This window comes from Vigna radiata, chromosome 8 (assembly GCF_000741045.1).
Source record: "Vigna radiata var. radiata cultivar VC1973A chromosome 8, Vradiata_ver6, whole genome shotgun sequence".
NCBI lineage: Eukaryota > Viridiplantae > Streptophyta > Magnoliopsida > Fabales > Fabaceae > Vigna > Vigna radiata.
The window spans coordinates 24,882,850-24,901,583 of NC_028358.1; the positions used below are offsets into that span (position 1 = coordinate 24,882,850).

Sequence of the window (18,734 nt, forward strand, 5' to 3'; positions counted from 1 at the left end):
TTTTTTAATAGCATTTCATTCATATAGAAAATCCTGAGATGTCTATAACAGGCTAAAGAAAGATGAAATAGTTCTTAGGAATCGAAACTAGTCAATTTTACAGACTTTGTTCATTTAATCAGTGATCCTCACCCTCTCTAAATAAACGGCTGGTTAGCCAAACTATAACAAAAGCCAAAATCTGCGGCAACAACATCAATCTCTGCTTGCATCACTTAAAATATGTACAGTAGCAACTCAAGCCAATCACACAAAGGTTTTGACAAATTGAATGATGGACTTGATCTTGGTTAAGCTCTCCACATAGTTCATGCATTCGTAGATTGCGTTGGTAACTTAGGGTGGTTATGTTCGCCTTCATAGGTGACAATTAGCATGGTCGGCTCTTCCAAGCATCTCTCAACATGCTTTCTAGCAGGACACCCTCTCATGCTGCTGCATTTATAGTATCCCCTGAAAATTTAGAAAGTGGAATTAAGGTCAATTTCCTCAAACACAAACCCTGTGGTTCACCTTCACCTGGTTACTGATAAGGTGAAAACAATAGAGCAAACCACCTTACAGTTATCTACTGGAAGGAGTTTGTGCCAAGACTACCAAATTGCTAAACTAATTTCTCAAACATGTTTTCGAGACATTGAAGAGACATGAAAGATTTGTACACGTAAGTATATTCAATGACGACTTCAATCACCCCCTGGTCTATAACGATCTCATCAACCGGAATAACAGGAGTACTAACACAGACAAAGGAATACAATTTAAATATGAGGGACATGTTTGCATGCTTAAAAAATAAAGAATAAGAAGCAAAAAAAATGCCTACACGCTAGTGTATCATTCTCATGCACATTTAACTTCAATGCTGTAAAAGGAAAGATAGATCATAAATGCATACAAAACAGCATAATCGTCAGAAATAGCAATATACTTTAAAAGTTTTTACAAAGCCCAATTATATTCATGAGGAGTCCCTTGAATCAATCAGATATCTGAAAGCAGAGCTAGAACAAACCTAGGGTGAGGGGAGCCCTTGATGGGCTTTTGGCCATACTTTCTCCATGAATAATCATCAGGGGGAATATCTGCAAGTTTGTTGCTGATAGCAGGCACCTTGATTGACCTTTTCATTCTATGTTTCCTGTGGAGAACACAGTTATTAATGACAGATTACAAGGACAAATAAAAACTTCTGAAGTAACAGAAATTAATGAACTATGCGCTACCTCTTCTTAGAGCAATGACATCTAGAACTACTCCCACATTTCAAGCTTCCTTCATCGCCTCTTGCAGAACATTTTCTCTTGTGCTGTTGCGAATTCTGATCAGAAGAGTGTGGAGCTCCTATTAAATGGAAGGCACTTCCATCCAAGTTAGCCACACTTCCGTCTATGCTCAAGGAAGAAATAAAAGACCTATTAGATGACAATGTTGGTGTGCAGCTAGTGCTGTCAAAATTCAGGTTTATGCCACTATTGCTCCTTCGGAACATCATTTCTGCTTGATGCTTCAAATGTTGCTGCTGTTGTTGTTGCTGTTGCTGCTGGAGCAACACCCTTTGCTGTTGCTGTTGCTGAAAGAAGTGATAGTGAGTTGATGAAGCCTGCTGAGTGAGGTGAAGAGCACTTTTCCCACTGGAGCTCAATTCCAAAGAGGGCTGTCCTAGAGAGAGTGAATGTTTAATGGTTGAACCCAGTTCCACAATTGAATTGTCAGGAAAGCTGGGTTGGAAAAGCTGCAGATTTTTTGAGTGATGGTTGTTGGTTTTGCAATTTGGGTTGTCTAAGAAGATACTTTGGTGGGTAAAGGGAACTTGAGGGTTTTTAACCTTCCTCACTCTTGCATGACCCAAACCACTCTGAAGCAAGGACACAACCTTCTTGAACTTTACTACAGCATCTCCAGTTTCCACCACTAAATTCCTATGCTGAACCTGATCCCTTGGTTGAGACAACAAACTCAGAACCTTATGACAGCTTTCAACAGCTGCTCTATTAGCTTGCTCAACCTCTTCCATATTAGCCTCTATAAAAAATAAAAATAAACAGACAAAAAGGGGCAAAATAAAAACTAAAGAACCCAAACAAGGGGCAGAACTAACCCAACTACACCAGAATACTAAAAAAGCAACATCCCACACATCCACCAACATTCAGCCTTGTGAGGCAGATAAAACGACCCAGGTGGAAAAAATCCCATTTTTCACCAGACAAGGAGCCACAGAAACAGGATTTCAAGTTAAAGTTTCAAAATTCCAACTCAGGAAGATAAAAAGACATGCTTTTTCGAAAGAAAGAAGAACCGTTGAATCAGAACAAACCGAGGGTGCCTCGCAAGTTGCAGCATATCCTCTTCTAGAAAAATCAACCCAATTTTCCAGTGAGAAAGAAAAGACAGAAAAAGCACCAAAGCACAGACCTTGACGAACTTGGTGGTGCTAAACCCTAGATTCTTCTTCCCTCGGTTTTGAGACTGAAAGGTGTGAAAGAGAGGACTTTGCTTCCCTTGAGACTTCACACAACACAACCATCATACACAAGAATACAAAGCTTCCAACTTTAGAGAATATATATATAATTCATATATATATTATTAAAACCAGAGCAAGAAGAGAGAAAAAAAAAACATATATTATAATATTTATAGCTCTTGCGAGAGAGAAGAAGAACAAAGAGGAGTTTGTTTAAATAAGCAAAATGCACAAAGGAAGAGGAGCTGAGAAATGAAACTGCTGTCTCTGTCACAGATTTGAAGGTGGGACCCACACGAAGACCTTTGTTATTCTTTTTCATCCTTTTATTTCAGCTTTAATTAATATTTTCTTAGACCTACCCATTTCAGCTTCACTTTTACTACTTCTTTCTCTTTTTCTCCCATTTATCTATTCAATTCAATTTCTTCACTGGGTTTCACTACTTTTCTTTCAGTTTCGAATTTTGGACTTATTACCTTGTGCCCTGGCTGCTTTCCCCCGTACCATATTTGCAAATTCCTGTGTTCAATGTAACGTCTTTGTACAGATTCAATTCAATTAATTCTATTGCACTGTTATGTTCTTCTTTTGAACTGGAAATTATCTGTGTTCTGGTTGTCATTCATAAATTTAATCTATTCATTAATCAGTTATTAGCTCTTACAGCTTAAATAATAAATAAGTTACACTTATTTGAATATAGTTTAATGTTTATGTAAACAGTACACTATAACGCAATAGAAGATATTATAGATCAACTAATCTAATTAAGGGCTAGTTTAATGATGAACCGTTACATTTAGATAAGTCTATGAATTTCTTTCTTTTTAGTTGTTACTAAAGAAGTTATTCATTAAAAAAAAATGTGAGATAAGAGCATAGAATGAAATGAGGGTGTTAAATTGACAATAGCTGTGATTGCATCTAAGCCTAAATTTGCTTAGTGAGAAATTAGCAGATGGAATAGATGACAATAATTTGGGTTGGCAGAAACTGCAATCCCTTTTTTTTAATTTTAAAATAGACATTAACTAAAATAACAGTAACATTCTTTTAACTTTTAAATAAATATTTATATTTTTCAAATTGTTAACAGATGATAGTTATTTATTTTATACTTTTAAATTATAGACACGTAAATTTGGTTCCACTCATAGAACTTGACTTCATCTATATGGATTCAAACTAAAAAGGTATATCTAAAAAATTCATACAATCAAAATGCTAACAAAAGTTTCATTGTTAAGGACAACTCATAAAAATATTTCTAAAATAAAATACTTATATAAAAATGAAAATAAAAAATATTTAAATTATATATATATATATATATATATATATATATATATATAACATTTATTCAATATTAAATATAAATTTAGTATGAGCAAAGTTTGATTAAGTTTGACTAAGTCAATAACATCACAAACTAGTTAAGATAGGTCAAGTTAGATCAAATTAAATTGAGTTCAAGGATGGCCAAGACAAATCGAATCTAAGTTAAATCAAGTTAGACTTGATTGAAGTCGTGTCAAATCAGACCGAACATAAGTTTAGACAACTTAGGTCAACTAAATTTTGGTTGAATGAATTCCAATCTCAACAAGTTAGGTTAGGTTAAGTATGTTCGACACATATCAAGTCAAATTGGGTCGTACTTAAGTTAGTTCAAGTTGGACAAATATTAGGTTTGTTTGAGTCATGCCCAGATTAAGTAGGCGAGCTTAGTTCATTTCAAGACAAGTTGCACATGGTTAATGTTGATCGGGTTCATGTCATATTGAGTTGAGTTCAGCCCATATAAAGTTGAGTCTGGCCCACATTGAATCATGTCACGTTGGGGCCACGTTGTCCCTAGTCTACAGAAGCACATCTTGGGCTGAGATTAATCAAGTTGAGTATACCTTAGACTGAGTTGAGTGGGGCTCACAATAGGCAGAGTTGAGTTTGATCCATATTAATTGGAGTAGAATTGGGTCACACCCACTTCAGGCCAAGTCAATTTGGGTCATGCAATACAAAGTTTAAATCAAACCAATTAGGTTAAATTGAAGTAATATTAATTAAGGTTGGAAACAGATTAAATAATGTTAGGTCAAACAAATTAGGTGAACCTCAACCTTCCAATTAAGTTAAAAATAATACAAATTAAATAAGAACCAATTTGTTATTATTGTAAAATATTTAAACATCAATTTATAATTCATAATATTCTAAGGACTCGTGTAATTTTAAAAAATATTTAGAAATGAAGTAAAGTCTTATAGCGAATAAACTCACTGTAATCTTAACATTAATACACTAACCCAAAATAAAATTTATTGGATAAGAACATAGATGAATTTTACTTTGGATAAGCCAGATAAATTCTAAACCACCATCTTAAAAGTAAGAGTTAATATTAAATTCTCAATATCAAGTTTCCTAATGTACCTTCATATCATTATTGATGTTTATTGTGTCACACTCTTATTCTCTTTATTAGTAGAAATATATATGCTAGGTGTATGTGTTACATATTTTTAGTTATACTAAAATTTTTATAAAACTATGAAATGATTTTAATTATGGATATAAAACATATTAATAAACTATGAAATAACTTTTATATTTTTTTGTTGTGTAAATGTTTTTTGTGATAAATAATTATTTTAATTCAAAAAAGTAATTATTAAACATAAAATTGAAAAATATTTTTTTATTATAAATAACTATTTGAATTTGAAAAATAGTTATTAAAAATATAAAATTAAAAAAATTGTTTATTTAAATTTCAAAAATAATTATAAAAAGGTTAAAATTGAATATATATATATATATATATATATATATATATATATATATATACACGAAAAAATGTGGTATTCGGTATTACTTTTCATTTCATTTTCATATACTTGTGTTTGTTTTTATCCTCTCTTTTTTTCTGTTTAACTGGATATCTCTACATTTTTGTTCTATTTTTTTCAGTTATTTTTATCTATTTTATTCTTGTTCTCTTAGCAGTGAGATCCTAAAAGACAAAGCACAGTGTTGTACAACAATTTTTTTATTTATTTTTGATTTGGTGTTCCATATATTAAATAAAAATTTAGTAAAAAAATTATCCTTTGTATTCTATAATTATTGGTGATGAATAATTTATGATAACAATAATAATGGTATTGATAATAACATTGTATATTAATAATACCAATAATAATTAGATGAAAAATGTGATGGACTAATGCAGTTTAAGTGTTTTTATGTTAACATTCTGTATGTGTTGATTGTGATTTATTAACACCTAAATAATCTAAGAATCAAATTTACTTCTCAAAAGATGGTCTATTTGATAGGTTCAATATAATAGCAAAACAAAGCGTGAGAAAACTGTAGTTTGACTAATAAAATAAACTAAATATACAAAAGGAAAAAAAAAATCAATTTAGGAAAGAAAAAAAAATTATGCATAAAGACCACAATAAACAACACCCCACTATGACAGATAAATCCACAATAAAAACATAAAAATATTAAATGATGAAATATAAATAAAAAAATTTCAAATAATTAATGATCTCTAGGTCAATATAGCTAAAATATGTCTAAGATTATAATAATATCTAATCTTATTTGAAAGTATAAATCAAGAAAATAAACATACCTTTGCATTGAAGAAAAATGTGGAACCACGAAACTTTGCTTCCCATTTTAGTAATTTACATCAATAAAAAATAATCATAACAATTTAAATAAAAAAAATTCTTATAGTAAAAATAATTTTTCTTAGTCACAAGAGTATTTATAAACAAAATTAATTATTATAAATTAACAAATACATTTTATTAATGCCAAATTCAAATATAGTTGATAATGCTTTGACTTTCCAAGTAGAAACTAGGCAGACACCATGGAACAGGAAACATTCTCTGTCAGTAAAATTGAAATAATTCAAATGAGTTGAAAACTTTTGATGAATAAGCTTCCAATGAGAGAAAACAAAAGTCTTACCTATATTATCCACGAAAATAAGCTTGATGAAAAGGGACAAAAATATAAATAAATAAATATTGGAAAAAGAAAAAAAAAGAAGTCATGCCAAGTCACATACATGCATAACAAAGGCTAACAACAGGGAATAATTGACTATCTTCTAGAGTTTTGAAATAATTGTCGTATATAATTTGAAATCTTAATAATTTATTATTTTCAAGATTGAGATCTAGTACATTTAAAACTTAAAAAAAATGTGTTAAACATATAACTTATATATGTTTAACATGATTTTTAAGTCTTAAATCTTACTTTAAAATTAAAACTATAATAAAAAGTCAAAATAAAATCTTACTATATTTTTTTATAATATTTAAATATTTTAAATATTTTATAAAATTTTAAATATTTTATAATATTTATAATATTTTATAATATTTAAACTTAAAATTTAAAGAGTGACTGAAAAGCCGAGTAAAAGAAAAATAAAATGGCTGAAGTTAATTAATTTAAAAGTTCATCCTTATTTTACAATTTTGGGGTGGTATATATGATTTTCAAATTATGAATTTAGTTTCAGAATACTAAAAGTATATTTGAAAACAAAAATTTTATTTGGAAGGAAATTTTTATAATCCAACTGTGATGAAACGTGGAACAAATAGGTTTGGTCATGGACCACTATAATGTTTTAAAATTGTAATAATTAAAATAAATTAGTTCGTATATAACAAGTTAATGCAATAGTTTCAAATAAAAATATATCGTTTATTGTTTGTACTACGAAATAACAAACAAAAAATACCTCATAATAGAAATAAAATAATGGATAACATTAAACGAATGCAAAATAAAATTATTAAAATAGTTGATCAATAATAAACTCAAACTAACCTTTAAGTTTAATAATTCTGCATGAAAATATAATTTAGAAGACACAAAAGGTCAAGAATATATTTATAAAGATTAGTTAGTAGTAAAATGTTTTTCCTTGCAAATTTAATTCTTCGATATCAATTTTTAACAAAAAATAATAATCGTATGCATGAAGATAATAAAAAATAATGAATTTTAATTTTTCTTATTATATAAGAGAAACAAATAATTATGGGCCTTTGTGTAAATGAATCAAAATTTCATATATATAATGTATAAGTAACTTTAAATGTTTTAATTAAGTCTTACTTTCATTATTTTCAATAAACTAATGAAATAAAAAGTAAAAAAAAAAAAACATCATTCAATTGGAAAACTATAATGAGATTTCCCTTTTATAATAAATCATGTTTCTTATAAATTATTTGTGTGAACTAAGTAGACAGTGAAGAAAAGTGCATAAACAACACAACAAGCGCCAAACAAATGTGTTTATGGCCATGAGGGTAAGTTCATAAGGTTCTTGTTGACTTAGCATGTTATAAAAGTAAACTTGAACAATGCTTAATCATTAGCAACATGAAAAACTTAACAAGTGTTATATAAAAAAAATCTAACAATTAAATTGATAGCTTTATTGTTCAATTTCTTCTTAAAAATAGAAGATAAAGGATTTTCATATTTTCAATGTCTTAAAAAAAAAAGTGTTTCACTTTGAATCCATAAATGCAAAAATATTTTCAATAAATCCTATCAAAAAAAATCTTATTCATTATTGCTTGACATAATCACAAACAAGACAATAAGCTCAACTTTAATAAAAAGAAATAAAGATTAATTTATTTCATCAGCACAAAATTATAGGATATAAAAACTTGATACAAAATTTTGAACGAAAGCGGAGTTTTAAGTCTAAATTAATTTTATAAAATCGATTTGTAAAGTAAGATTTACACTCCACTCATATATTATAATTTGATCTTATTTCTAATTGATATGCGACTTTTAACATAATTTGTCATTAATCATGTCTTATAAAATTTTCATCTTACTAGTATAGTGATGAAGTAATTTGTTTAGTTTTTCAAATATGATATTTGTTCAAAATTTGATAATTGTTGGTGGATCTCTTACTATAATTGAATCTTAAATTGTACAAGACTTATTGGATAAACTATCAATTAATAATGCATCAAACTTGAAAGGAAGTGACACACATTATTTTAGAGGGACTTGATGATGTGCTTATTGATTAATCTCTTGACTTTGTGATCAAAGCTAATAATAATTACAAAATTGTTAATAATACAAATTATCTCTACTCGAAAAATGGACATTTATATTTTCATTATTTGTAATGATGCCTAACCACTAATATGTTAAACATACAGAGAATTTCAAATGCAAAATCTTCATTATTTATCCTAATACTTAAAAAAGTGAAAACTTTGATTTAATGTACGTCTTGGAAGAATAAAACTCTAAATAAACTTCATCTTTTAAATCAACTAACTCGACAAAAATTGAAATGAAAAAAACATTCAAAATAATAAATAACATGATCAAATGATATTAGAATTGTCAAAACTGTGAATTCATGTTAAAAAATAAAATAAGAATCCAATTAGAATATATAAACACTATAAATGATTTTTGTATATATTATCTAATTATAAATGATTATGTGTGATCATTCTATCATTATTTTTATAATATTTATTTAAAAATTTACCCTTAAATATGTTTTTTAATTAGGTGAAAAGGCATAAAAATCTTTATAAAGCAATTAAAACCAAACGTGGGTAATTAAACTATTTTGAGAACTTTGTAGTCTTTATCCTCTCTAGTGTTTCAAAGCACTATACTTAAAATTACTTTTCAAAAATCTAACATAAAAACAAAATCAAATTATCTCTCTATATATTTAAACAATCAATGAATAATGCGAATATTTGCACATAAGTATTATATTTATATACTCTTTCAACGATCCTACATAATTTTCAATGCTTTCTAACAAATTTAATTTAATCAAGTATCACTGTACAAAGTTTGGTATCAATTCATAAGTAAAGTCAAGGATTCTTTTTGAAGAATCAAATTCAATAATACTACAAGAATTTTACTTTAAATTCTACACACTAACCATTTATATCAATTTATTTTTATTGAGTTGATTGTTAAGTGTGAATGGAATACATAAATGAACTTTTTGAAACCTGGTCTTAAAAAAGTCTCTAGGAAAGAATATTTCCTCTCAGAAAAATGTCTAAAACAAAAAGTATCACAAATCATCAATAATGTGATCACAAACCAATGCTTCTTTTTAACTGTTCTCAGCTTACACATGCTTCTATCGTGCGCCGTTAGAATAACCTAACACAGCCAAAATTAGGACCCACTGGTTGACTTTTTTTTTTTTTTTAATGAACACAACCTCTTAAATGAAATAATCAAGTGGATAACTACTTTAATTATCTATTATAATTAGGGATCACACAAAATCTGCACCTTCATATATCTATTGATAAAATTTGCAAGAGATAGTTAGTATTTGCAAATATTTACTATTCACGGATTACGGATAGCAGATATTTTAATACTTACTTATAAACAGGTCGGGTACGAGTATTACACTATACGATCCGTAGATACTCATTACCTGCTTAAAAAAATTGAAATTACGTTTTTATCTTTAAGTTTAAATTAGGTTTTATTCTTTTGTCTCTTCTTGCATATATGCAACAACCTTTATACTCATCCATTTACTTTATTTAGATATATATTTTAAATATCATTTGTATTTTTTTTGTAATTTAATTTAGATTTCATTTAAAAATTTATAAAATAATTTTTTTAAAATATTCACGGATTGAAAACAGATATCCACAATTTGAAAATAATTCGTGAATTTTTTTATACAAATACAAATAACAAATACAGTTTTATCCGACAGATCAAATTATAAATAGACACTACCTATACTCGACAAGACTCATTGTCATCTCTAATTATAATAACATAATCCCAAATTCTTCATTATTCTTCTTTCTTCATTCTCTAATTCCACCACACACAATTATTCTATGTTGGATTAGAAAAATCTTGCACTAACTCTTAGTGATTGCACACTCATCCTCTCACTACACACTTTGCTATTTTTTTTTATAATAAACGCATTCCCTAGTCAGATAATAATTATAATAACGTTATGATAAGTACTAAAAAAAAACTAACAAATTTCTCACACAGTGTAATAGTTAAATATAGTGAGATATTTTCTTCTTCTTCTTCTAGCATAATCTAGATGGATTGAAATCATGATAAATAAGGAGAAGGCGATGAGATTAACTAAAGATATTTTGTTGTGTGCATAGTTAAATTTAGTGAATTAATTAAGTAAAGTAAAAGAAGAAAGTTTGATGGGTGGCATGATTAAGCTATGGATAGCTAGTTATGTCAGTAGCATATGCTCCAACCTGGAAACAACCACGCTAGGAAATTAGGGATCGCATTTTGCAGTTTTCTCAAAACAAAATACTTAACCACTAAGATTACACATATGTGATGTGTAATAATACTAATACCCAAGTTTCCTTTAAATGGATTTCTGTTTCAATTTCTTCTCACTTCAACTTTTCATAATATTCTTAGGTTAAGTTCGGTTTATATTCTTCAACTTAAGAATAATTTAAATATATTTTTTATATTTTAAAAACACCTTTTAAAGAAAAACAATGTCATTAAATTTTGAATTTTAAAATGAATAATATTTTAAATATAGTAATAGATCATAATGATCTTATTCAAACGAATTTAAGGTTGAAACAAAATAAAAAGTTAATTTATATTAAAATTTGATTAGAAAAACTATGCTTTCTTATAAAATTTATAAACTTAATAAATTCACTTAATAACGGAGGATAGGTGTAAATTTAATTATCTAGTTTTTTCTTTTATATATATATATATATATATATATATATATATATATATATATATATATATATGTATATGTATATATATTATCTTTGGCATCTAATAATATAAAATTTGTGTTCCAATCTTGTATATATAAAGTATATTTGTGTTTTGTATCCTTTAAATATTTATTAAACAATTTTTTAATAAAATAATAAAATAGAATGCCAAATTAACTAAAAATGTTTTTCTAATTTAAAACAAGGATATATTTAATTTTTCTCCTTTTATGTACTCAATTTAAGAAAAAATTATTACCATCATAAAATCTAAATATTCTTTCTCAATATTGAATTGGATACATACAATTCTCACGTATATGAAACTATTTGTTATATATATTTATCATATCTATCTATCTATCTATCTATCTATATATATATATTACTGTGATAAACAAATTTACATGATTGTTTGTTTGGATTGTTGCATTTAAAATGCATAGTTCTAATTGGGACGCTATATTTGTCTGGTATGTGAAGTGAAAGAGAGAAGCTTAATAGAATTCTTTTCCATCACGCGAGAGAATAAATTCTACGTGGCTTTAGTTATTCTATTATATAATTAATGAGTGGTTTATTTTATGTGCAATACAAGCAAGATTTGTCTTATTATTGTTATTGTTACAATCATTGTCTAATTAATCATGTTTATGCAATCAATAGATTGAGTTTTTTTTTTCTTTCGAAAAGGGGCAGAGAAATATGTCCCTACTTTGAGAGAGATATTGATTAATGGTTGTATTAATTAAGTTTGAATATATTTTATATTCTGTTATGTTGGTTTTGTTAGTTATTAATATATGCTAAACTCTATTTTGCTTCAACTAATCATTGTCTAATTTATTACTTATCTTCTATTTGATGACAATTCTAATGCCATCACTTTATCAAATCATAATCTCCTTCTTAATGGAATTCATTTGGTGATTAGATTAGAGTGCTTAATATTATGAGACTTGGTTTTTTGTGTTAATATATACGGGGATTTTTTGAAAGGACTTCATTACTTTTTTTTTATTATATTATTTGCTATTTTGTTCGATTTGATTGCTTTATTAATAAAATATTTCAACATGCACTTTTTTAAATGTAACAATGTGAATATTTCAGGATTTAATAAATTTTAAAAAATACTTTTTTTTTAATTATGATCGTTAATATTTTAAAAATTTTCGTTACGCATTATAATTTATAGTATATATAAATTAAAATCGTTAATATTTTATATGTTAACGATTTCCTGGCTAATTGGATAGAAATCGTCATTATTGCATTTTTAAGAAAGGAACAACTTGATTGTATATTTTCTTAATAATAAAATAAGTTAAAATAAATAAATAAATAGTTAAACTTCAAAAATAATTGAGCCTTTAAAAATCAAAGGAGTTTTAGTTTCATCTACAAAATTTTTTGACTTTTTGATCCTTAAAAATTTTAAATTTAAAGAATATATATATTTTTTAAATAATTTAGAAAGGTTAACTTTAAATTTGGGTTAAATATGTTTTCGTCCCCCAACTATTGACCGTTTTTGTGTTTAATCCCTCTTTCAAACCACAATTTAGTCCTTCAACTTTAGAAAACTCTGGTTTTAATCCTTTTTACCAATTTTTTTTAACTTTATTTGTTGTTTCAAACGCGTTTCTCAGTTAACATTGAAGCAAAAATGTGTCAAACAGTGTAAAAAATTCAAATGCTATATTGTAACGTGCTTGAAACAACAAATAAAGTTTAAAAAATTTGGTAAAAAGGACTAAAACCATAGTTTTCTAAAGTTGAAGGACTAAATTGTACTATAGTTTGAAAGAGGGACTAAACACAAAAACGACCAATAGTTGGGGGGACGAAAAACATATTTAACCCCTTTAAATTTTATAAAGGAAATAAAGAAGAGTAATCTTCACTTATATTCAAATGGAAAAGTTTTTCACAAATTATGAAAATTTTACCAATTGTGGCCTGTAAATGATATATAAGATTTTGAGCGTTCCTCCCTGCACCTCACCAGTCTCCCTGCACCTTCTAATTGACAAATTTATCTTTTTTTCACATTTTTTTTTGCCGCATTTCATCTCTAAAATTCTACACTCCTTTTCTTTCTCTTTCTCTCTCATTTCTCTCCTCTTCCCCTCCTTCTTTCTCATTTTTTTACTATTGAGAGAGTCTTCTGGTTTTGTGGGTTATGAGAGGATTTTGTTTCTGGGATTGACATTCATGATATTGAGGCAAGACAGAGATTGGACATATGGGTGGTGCGTAGGGAAGTGGGTTGAGAGGGTTACGGTTGATGGAAGCCGCACTTGGAGCTGCTGTTCATCTTCTTCGCACTTGAGAGCTGTGGTTCGTCTTCCGTACTTGGGAACTGCCTCTTCTCCGTTTTCCATACTTGGAAGCTGCGTCTTCTCCTTCTCCGCACTTGGGAGGTGCATTTCTCCGCTCCGCACTTTAGCTGTCTTTTCTTCTCCGCCCTCCGCACTTGGAGATGCAGACAATGAATTGGGATTTAGGGTTTTTTAATTGTTTTTCTTTTTTTTTCTTTGTTATATTTAATTAAATTTTTATTTAATGAGGTGCATACAGGATTGAATAGCTTTTTAAGCAACATAAATGGTTGTTATAAATTTAATTTTGTTAATAAAAGGAGGTGCAAGGATTAAAATACAATATTAAACACTGTTAGTGGTTAAAAAATTATTATTTTATTAAATGAAGAAGGACAAAGTTGTCAATTGGGAGGTGCAAAATGAAGGAGGTGAAAGGTAGAAAGTAACGCTATAATATTTTTTATGGCAAATAGATCTTATATATCTATATTGATGTAGATTTATATAAAAAAAAGGGTACATTATTAATAAATTATGTGTTGTAATACCTAAAACAAGAATAGACAGGGTATTTTGCATGTCTAAGATGAATCTCGTAACAATTTTTACATAAATTCTTTGTGATGTACATAAATTCTTTATGTACGGTAACAATTTTTACAAAAATCCAACAATTCAATTTTGAAAACTTTGTTGTAAAACAATTTAGTTTGTTTTAGAAAAAAAAAATTAGTCACTATTTGATTGAGTTTAAAACTAAAACATGTTTGAAAGTTTAAATAAAATTTGAATGCAGTGTTCTTTCAATTTAGGATCTTATTAAGAATTCAAGAGTAAATAAGACTAAAAAAATGTATGATAGATTCTACAAACAAGAGATCTTCATGAATTATCATAGATAAATTTTTGAAAGATAATTAATTGTGTTTTGACTCTACAAGAAGAAAACCTTTTACCTAGTTAACTTACACATACAAATTAAAGAAGATAAAAACTAAGAAATGATAGAAAGGGGATTGACACTGGTAAGGAGTTGCATACAACTAGTAGACAAATTATTTTCTTCTTACTTCTTTTACATGTATTTAGGAACTTGAGGGATGTGGATCCTAATATGTATGCAATGGAAGATTGAATGATAGATTATTTTATACTTATTTTCAAATTAAAAAAGATAGAAACCAGAAATGATAGTAAGGGGATTGATGATGCCAAATAGTTGTATACAACTAGTAGATGATTATTAAGAGTGGAAAGCGTGTTTGGTCAATAAAATAGTTTCTTTAATTTTTTTATAAAACTTTTATTGAACAGTTGGTGTGCTAAAAGTTTAAAGAGTTTAGGGAAGAGAAAAATCACACAAAGGATTTTTACATTGGTTCGAATCAAAAGATTACGTCCAGTTGTTAATCACTATAAACAGTGATTAACCTTTTCACTAAAATACTATATCACAATTACAATAATATGAAGTAAAGGTTAAGAAACGAGAACACCTTTCGTTCGACAAACGAACGAAATAACCTTCCTTCAATAAATGAATCGGAAGAGACTGCTCTGCCAACTTGAAGAGAAATGCTCCGACCTTTGACACACAAAGCACAAGCTTCTTCTATTCACAAGACTTGACAAGAGAAAACACTATCACTTGAGAACTTTCTCAAACACACTGTATTCTCAAATGGCATAGATAACCCTCTAAAGGGTTTTGACAAAAGTATATATAGCCTATTGGTCTGAAATTGAAAAGACACATTACAACTGCCAGTGATAATCGATTATTGTAAGTAATAATAGATTATTTGCGTCCGTTACATGGTTTTCAAAAAGGTGCTAATCGATTATCACTAGTACAGTAAGGGGAAAAGACACCAGTTAATTTTGCTTATAGGCACCAGTTCTACAACCGAGGCATATGCAGACGAGGTAAAAAGGGGTAAGCTTTTTGCCTCGGGTATGAACTAAATTAAAAGAGGGTAGATTATACCTCAATTTTTAGTTAACCGAGGTAGTAACGTGTTTGTTTTTCATATTTTAGGTCTGTGCTGATCCGAAGCGGTGCAATTCAAGATGTCCGCATTCATGGTTGGTAGACCAGTGGCTCCAACCTTCTTCGGTTCCATCTTCAGTGATGATATTATGCTTTTTATGTGCATAAATTCCAATATAATAGGCAGGCCTCATTACACTAGAGTTCTTAACAAATTTCTTGACATTACTTTCTCTTAGCATGTTGTTCCTTGAAAGAACAACATGACTATCCTTATAAGCACCTTTTGCCAACTCAATATGATATATGAGATCTTGAACCTGAAATCTAGTATGATATATTGATAAGACTGGAAGATAAAAACTTGTAATAATATGTTAACACTAACATTGAAAGGTCGCAATATCATATGAACATATAAATATAATATATGCCTTCTGTAACTAAAATGCAGTTTCAGAAGTTACAATTGATTCTAATAATATCTGAATGCCTTTGATATCTTCAAATGGATTAGTAGAAGCTTGACGAAGATAGATCAAATACAAGCCAATTGTAAGGTACAACAGAGAGAATACCCAAAAACACAACGATCGAAAACCTAATTCGCAAATCTCAAATTGTAAAATCAAGAAAACAAGACCAGAAGCCTCCAATCCGCGCCCCGAATCTACAAAGAAATATAATCCCAACCCAATTTCGAAATCAGAGAAGAAACCCAAAATTCGAAAACCCTAACCCCCAAATTGCAAGAACAATTTGCAAGCACAGAAACCCCAACTTTAGGCCACCCATCTACAGAGAAGAATAGAAACCCATAATTCCAAAATTAAAAACCCTTGCCGCGAAATCGCCTCCCTCTTTGCGAGAACGAACCAACAACAAGAAGGGAAAAAAAGTCTCCCCTCCCTATGAAAACTGCGCCTTAATGTGAAAAGAAAGAAGGGAAGAAGAGATCCCCCCTCTCTTGTCAAAGACGAACTTAAAACGGAAAAAAGGAAAAGGAAGAAGACCGGTTAGTACGCCACTTCGAGTCACCACGATCGAACTCCGCCTGGTTGCGTCATCTCCCCAACGTTGTCTTCATCACCACGAGGCCATTGCACGAGCCAGAGATAACCCCCAAAATTGGGTGGTCCGCAAAAAGAAGAATAGTGAGTAGGGTAACTTCGTTGGCTTTGGTAAAAATGTTAATCATTTACTGCCTTGGTCTAGATAATAACAGAGGTCATAGAAGAATACCGCCTCGGTTCTATAGGCCAACCGATGCCTACTTTTAAGCTTTACGCTTCGGTCTTAACGCCGTGTTCGTTTGTATTGATTTACTGTATACGAGAATTTGCAAGGATGGATTTGTGCTGATTTCTTGTGTTCGAATGCGCTGATTTGCGAAGAAAGAAAAGCGAGGAAATGCAACGATTTGTGATATTGTACTGAATTTAGCATCTCCCAATTTCGCGAAGATTTGCGCGGATTTATACCAAAAAGTCATATATACCCCTGTTGATAGAAGAAGTGTTGGTTCCCCACAGCTCTGTTTGATTCCCTTTCAGGTGTTTCTTTTGATGACGACGGAGTGAAGATGCTGGCAGATGGTGTCGAAGGTAGGCTTGCTCATTCGGAAGCAGCGGCGGATTTCGTTCTCTGGGAAGTCCGATCGATTGCAGCACTCCCATCAATCCTTGGAATGGTCCTTGATCCAGAGGCGACGCTGCTGCGGTGGTGCGGTGGAAGAGGTAGCAGTGTCGACATCTTCTTTGGTTTGGGAATGAAGATGGAATTAGGGTCTTGTATCTGGAAGGAAGAAGAAAAAGAGAACATGCTGATTTATTTCCTCTAAATAAATTTGGAACCCACTTTCTTGAATAAAATTCATTTAATAATTATTTTCTTCTTATAATACATGTAAAATAAATATAAATATATTATATTACAAACTAATACNATATTTAAAAATAAAATTATTTTATTAAATAATAACTTTTTTATTTTTTAAAAATTAATTTTAATAATATTTTTTGATTTTTTATTCTTTATAAATATTTTTATAATTAAATATAATATTAATAATTATTATTTTATATTACTTTAATAACTAGGGGTATTTTGGTAATCTTTAATTTCTATTAATTAAATAAATTTTTTAAATCTATCACATCAATCAAATCCTACACTAATTTTCATAAATTTTACTTCCAAATTCACTCTCAATTACTCACAAATCTACTAAAAAAAACAACAAAAAAATTATCCTCAAATCCACTCAAATCTATTCAAATCATCTCCCTCAAATCATCTCCTCCAAATTCCTAAAAACGAACAAAGCATAAGTGATAACGAAGTCTAAAACTAGACAACACCCCATTGCCTCGGGTCTGCTAATGACCGGTGCCTATACTCGCTTTATATGCCTTCGGTCCACTCAGTGTCAGAAGTGTTCAGCAGGCTGACTAATAGCATCTATTGCCTTGCGTCTGCAGGAACCGGTGTTGTAGGCTTTCTATTGCTTCGGTTTTGCTGGAAATTGGTGTTGTAGAGTAATTTTTGAAAAATTGTCAGCTGATTTGACTGTTTCAGGGGGGAAATGGCCATGGATTATGCCTCGGGTTGGTATATAACCGAGGTAGTATATGGTTAATGCTTCGGTTCTTCAGCAATCAAGGTGTATAAGTTAGTTAAAATTGCAAAATTGTCACCGCTTTTGCATATACTTCGGTTTTATGGGAACCGAGACATATGACCCGCGTTCTTTTCCACATTTTCCACTAGTGTATCCTGAGGAATAATCGATTATCTGCATAACTTGGGCAGTTCTGATTTAGGCCAGATAATCGATTATTTCGGGCAATAATCGATTATTTGCGTGATCAATGGTTTTTCAAATGAGCTCGTGATAATCAATTATTACATCAAATAATCGATTATTTGCACAAACTTCATAAAGAAGGGAAAACTTCTAAGTGTTTAAATCATTAAAGTTATTCCTAATACAATTGAGTCTACAAAAATGCTTTTAAATAAATTACAACTAAAGTCTTCAAGTTCTTCACTTTGCAGCATCATCAAAATCATTATCTTCAAGACACCAATGCCCCTCATTGGTAACAATCTCT

General features: G+C 29.3%; 1 protein-coding gene across 2 annotated transcripts; it reads right to left on the reverse strand.

Annotated features, from left to right (window-relative positions):
* On the reverse strand, window positions 1-2,655 carry LOC106772595 (probable WRKY transcription factor 21). 2 transcript variants are annotated; one of them, XM_014659101.2, is made up of 4 exons: window positions 2,419-2,655; window positions 1,227-2,025; window positions 1,016-1,141; window positions 1-453 (listed from the first exon to the last, which is right to left on the reverse strand). In XM_014659101.2, exons 2-4 carry the CDS (start codon window positions 2,015-2,017, stop codon window positions 309-311), a joined length of 1,062 nt encoding a protein of 353 aa, XP_014514587.1. In that variant the 5' UTR covers window positions 2,018-2,025; window positions 2,419-2,655; the 3' UTR covers window positions 1-308. The 2 variants fall into 2 exon arrangements, with proteins under 2 accessions (XP_014514587.1, XP_014514585.1); XM_014659099.2 differs by having other exon boundaries at window positions 1,227-2,654.
* Window positions 2,656-18,734: the final 16,079 nt, after the last annotated feature.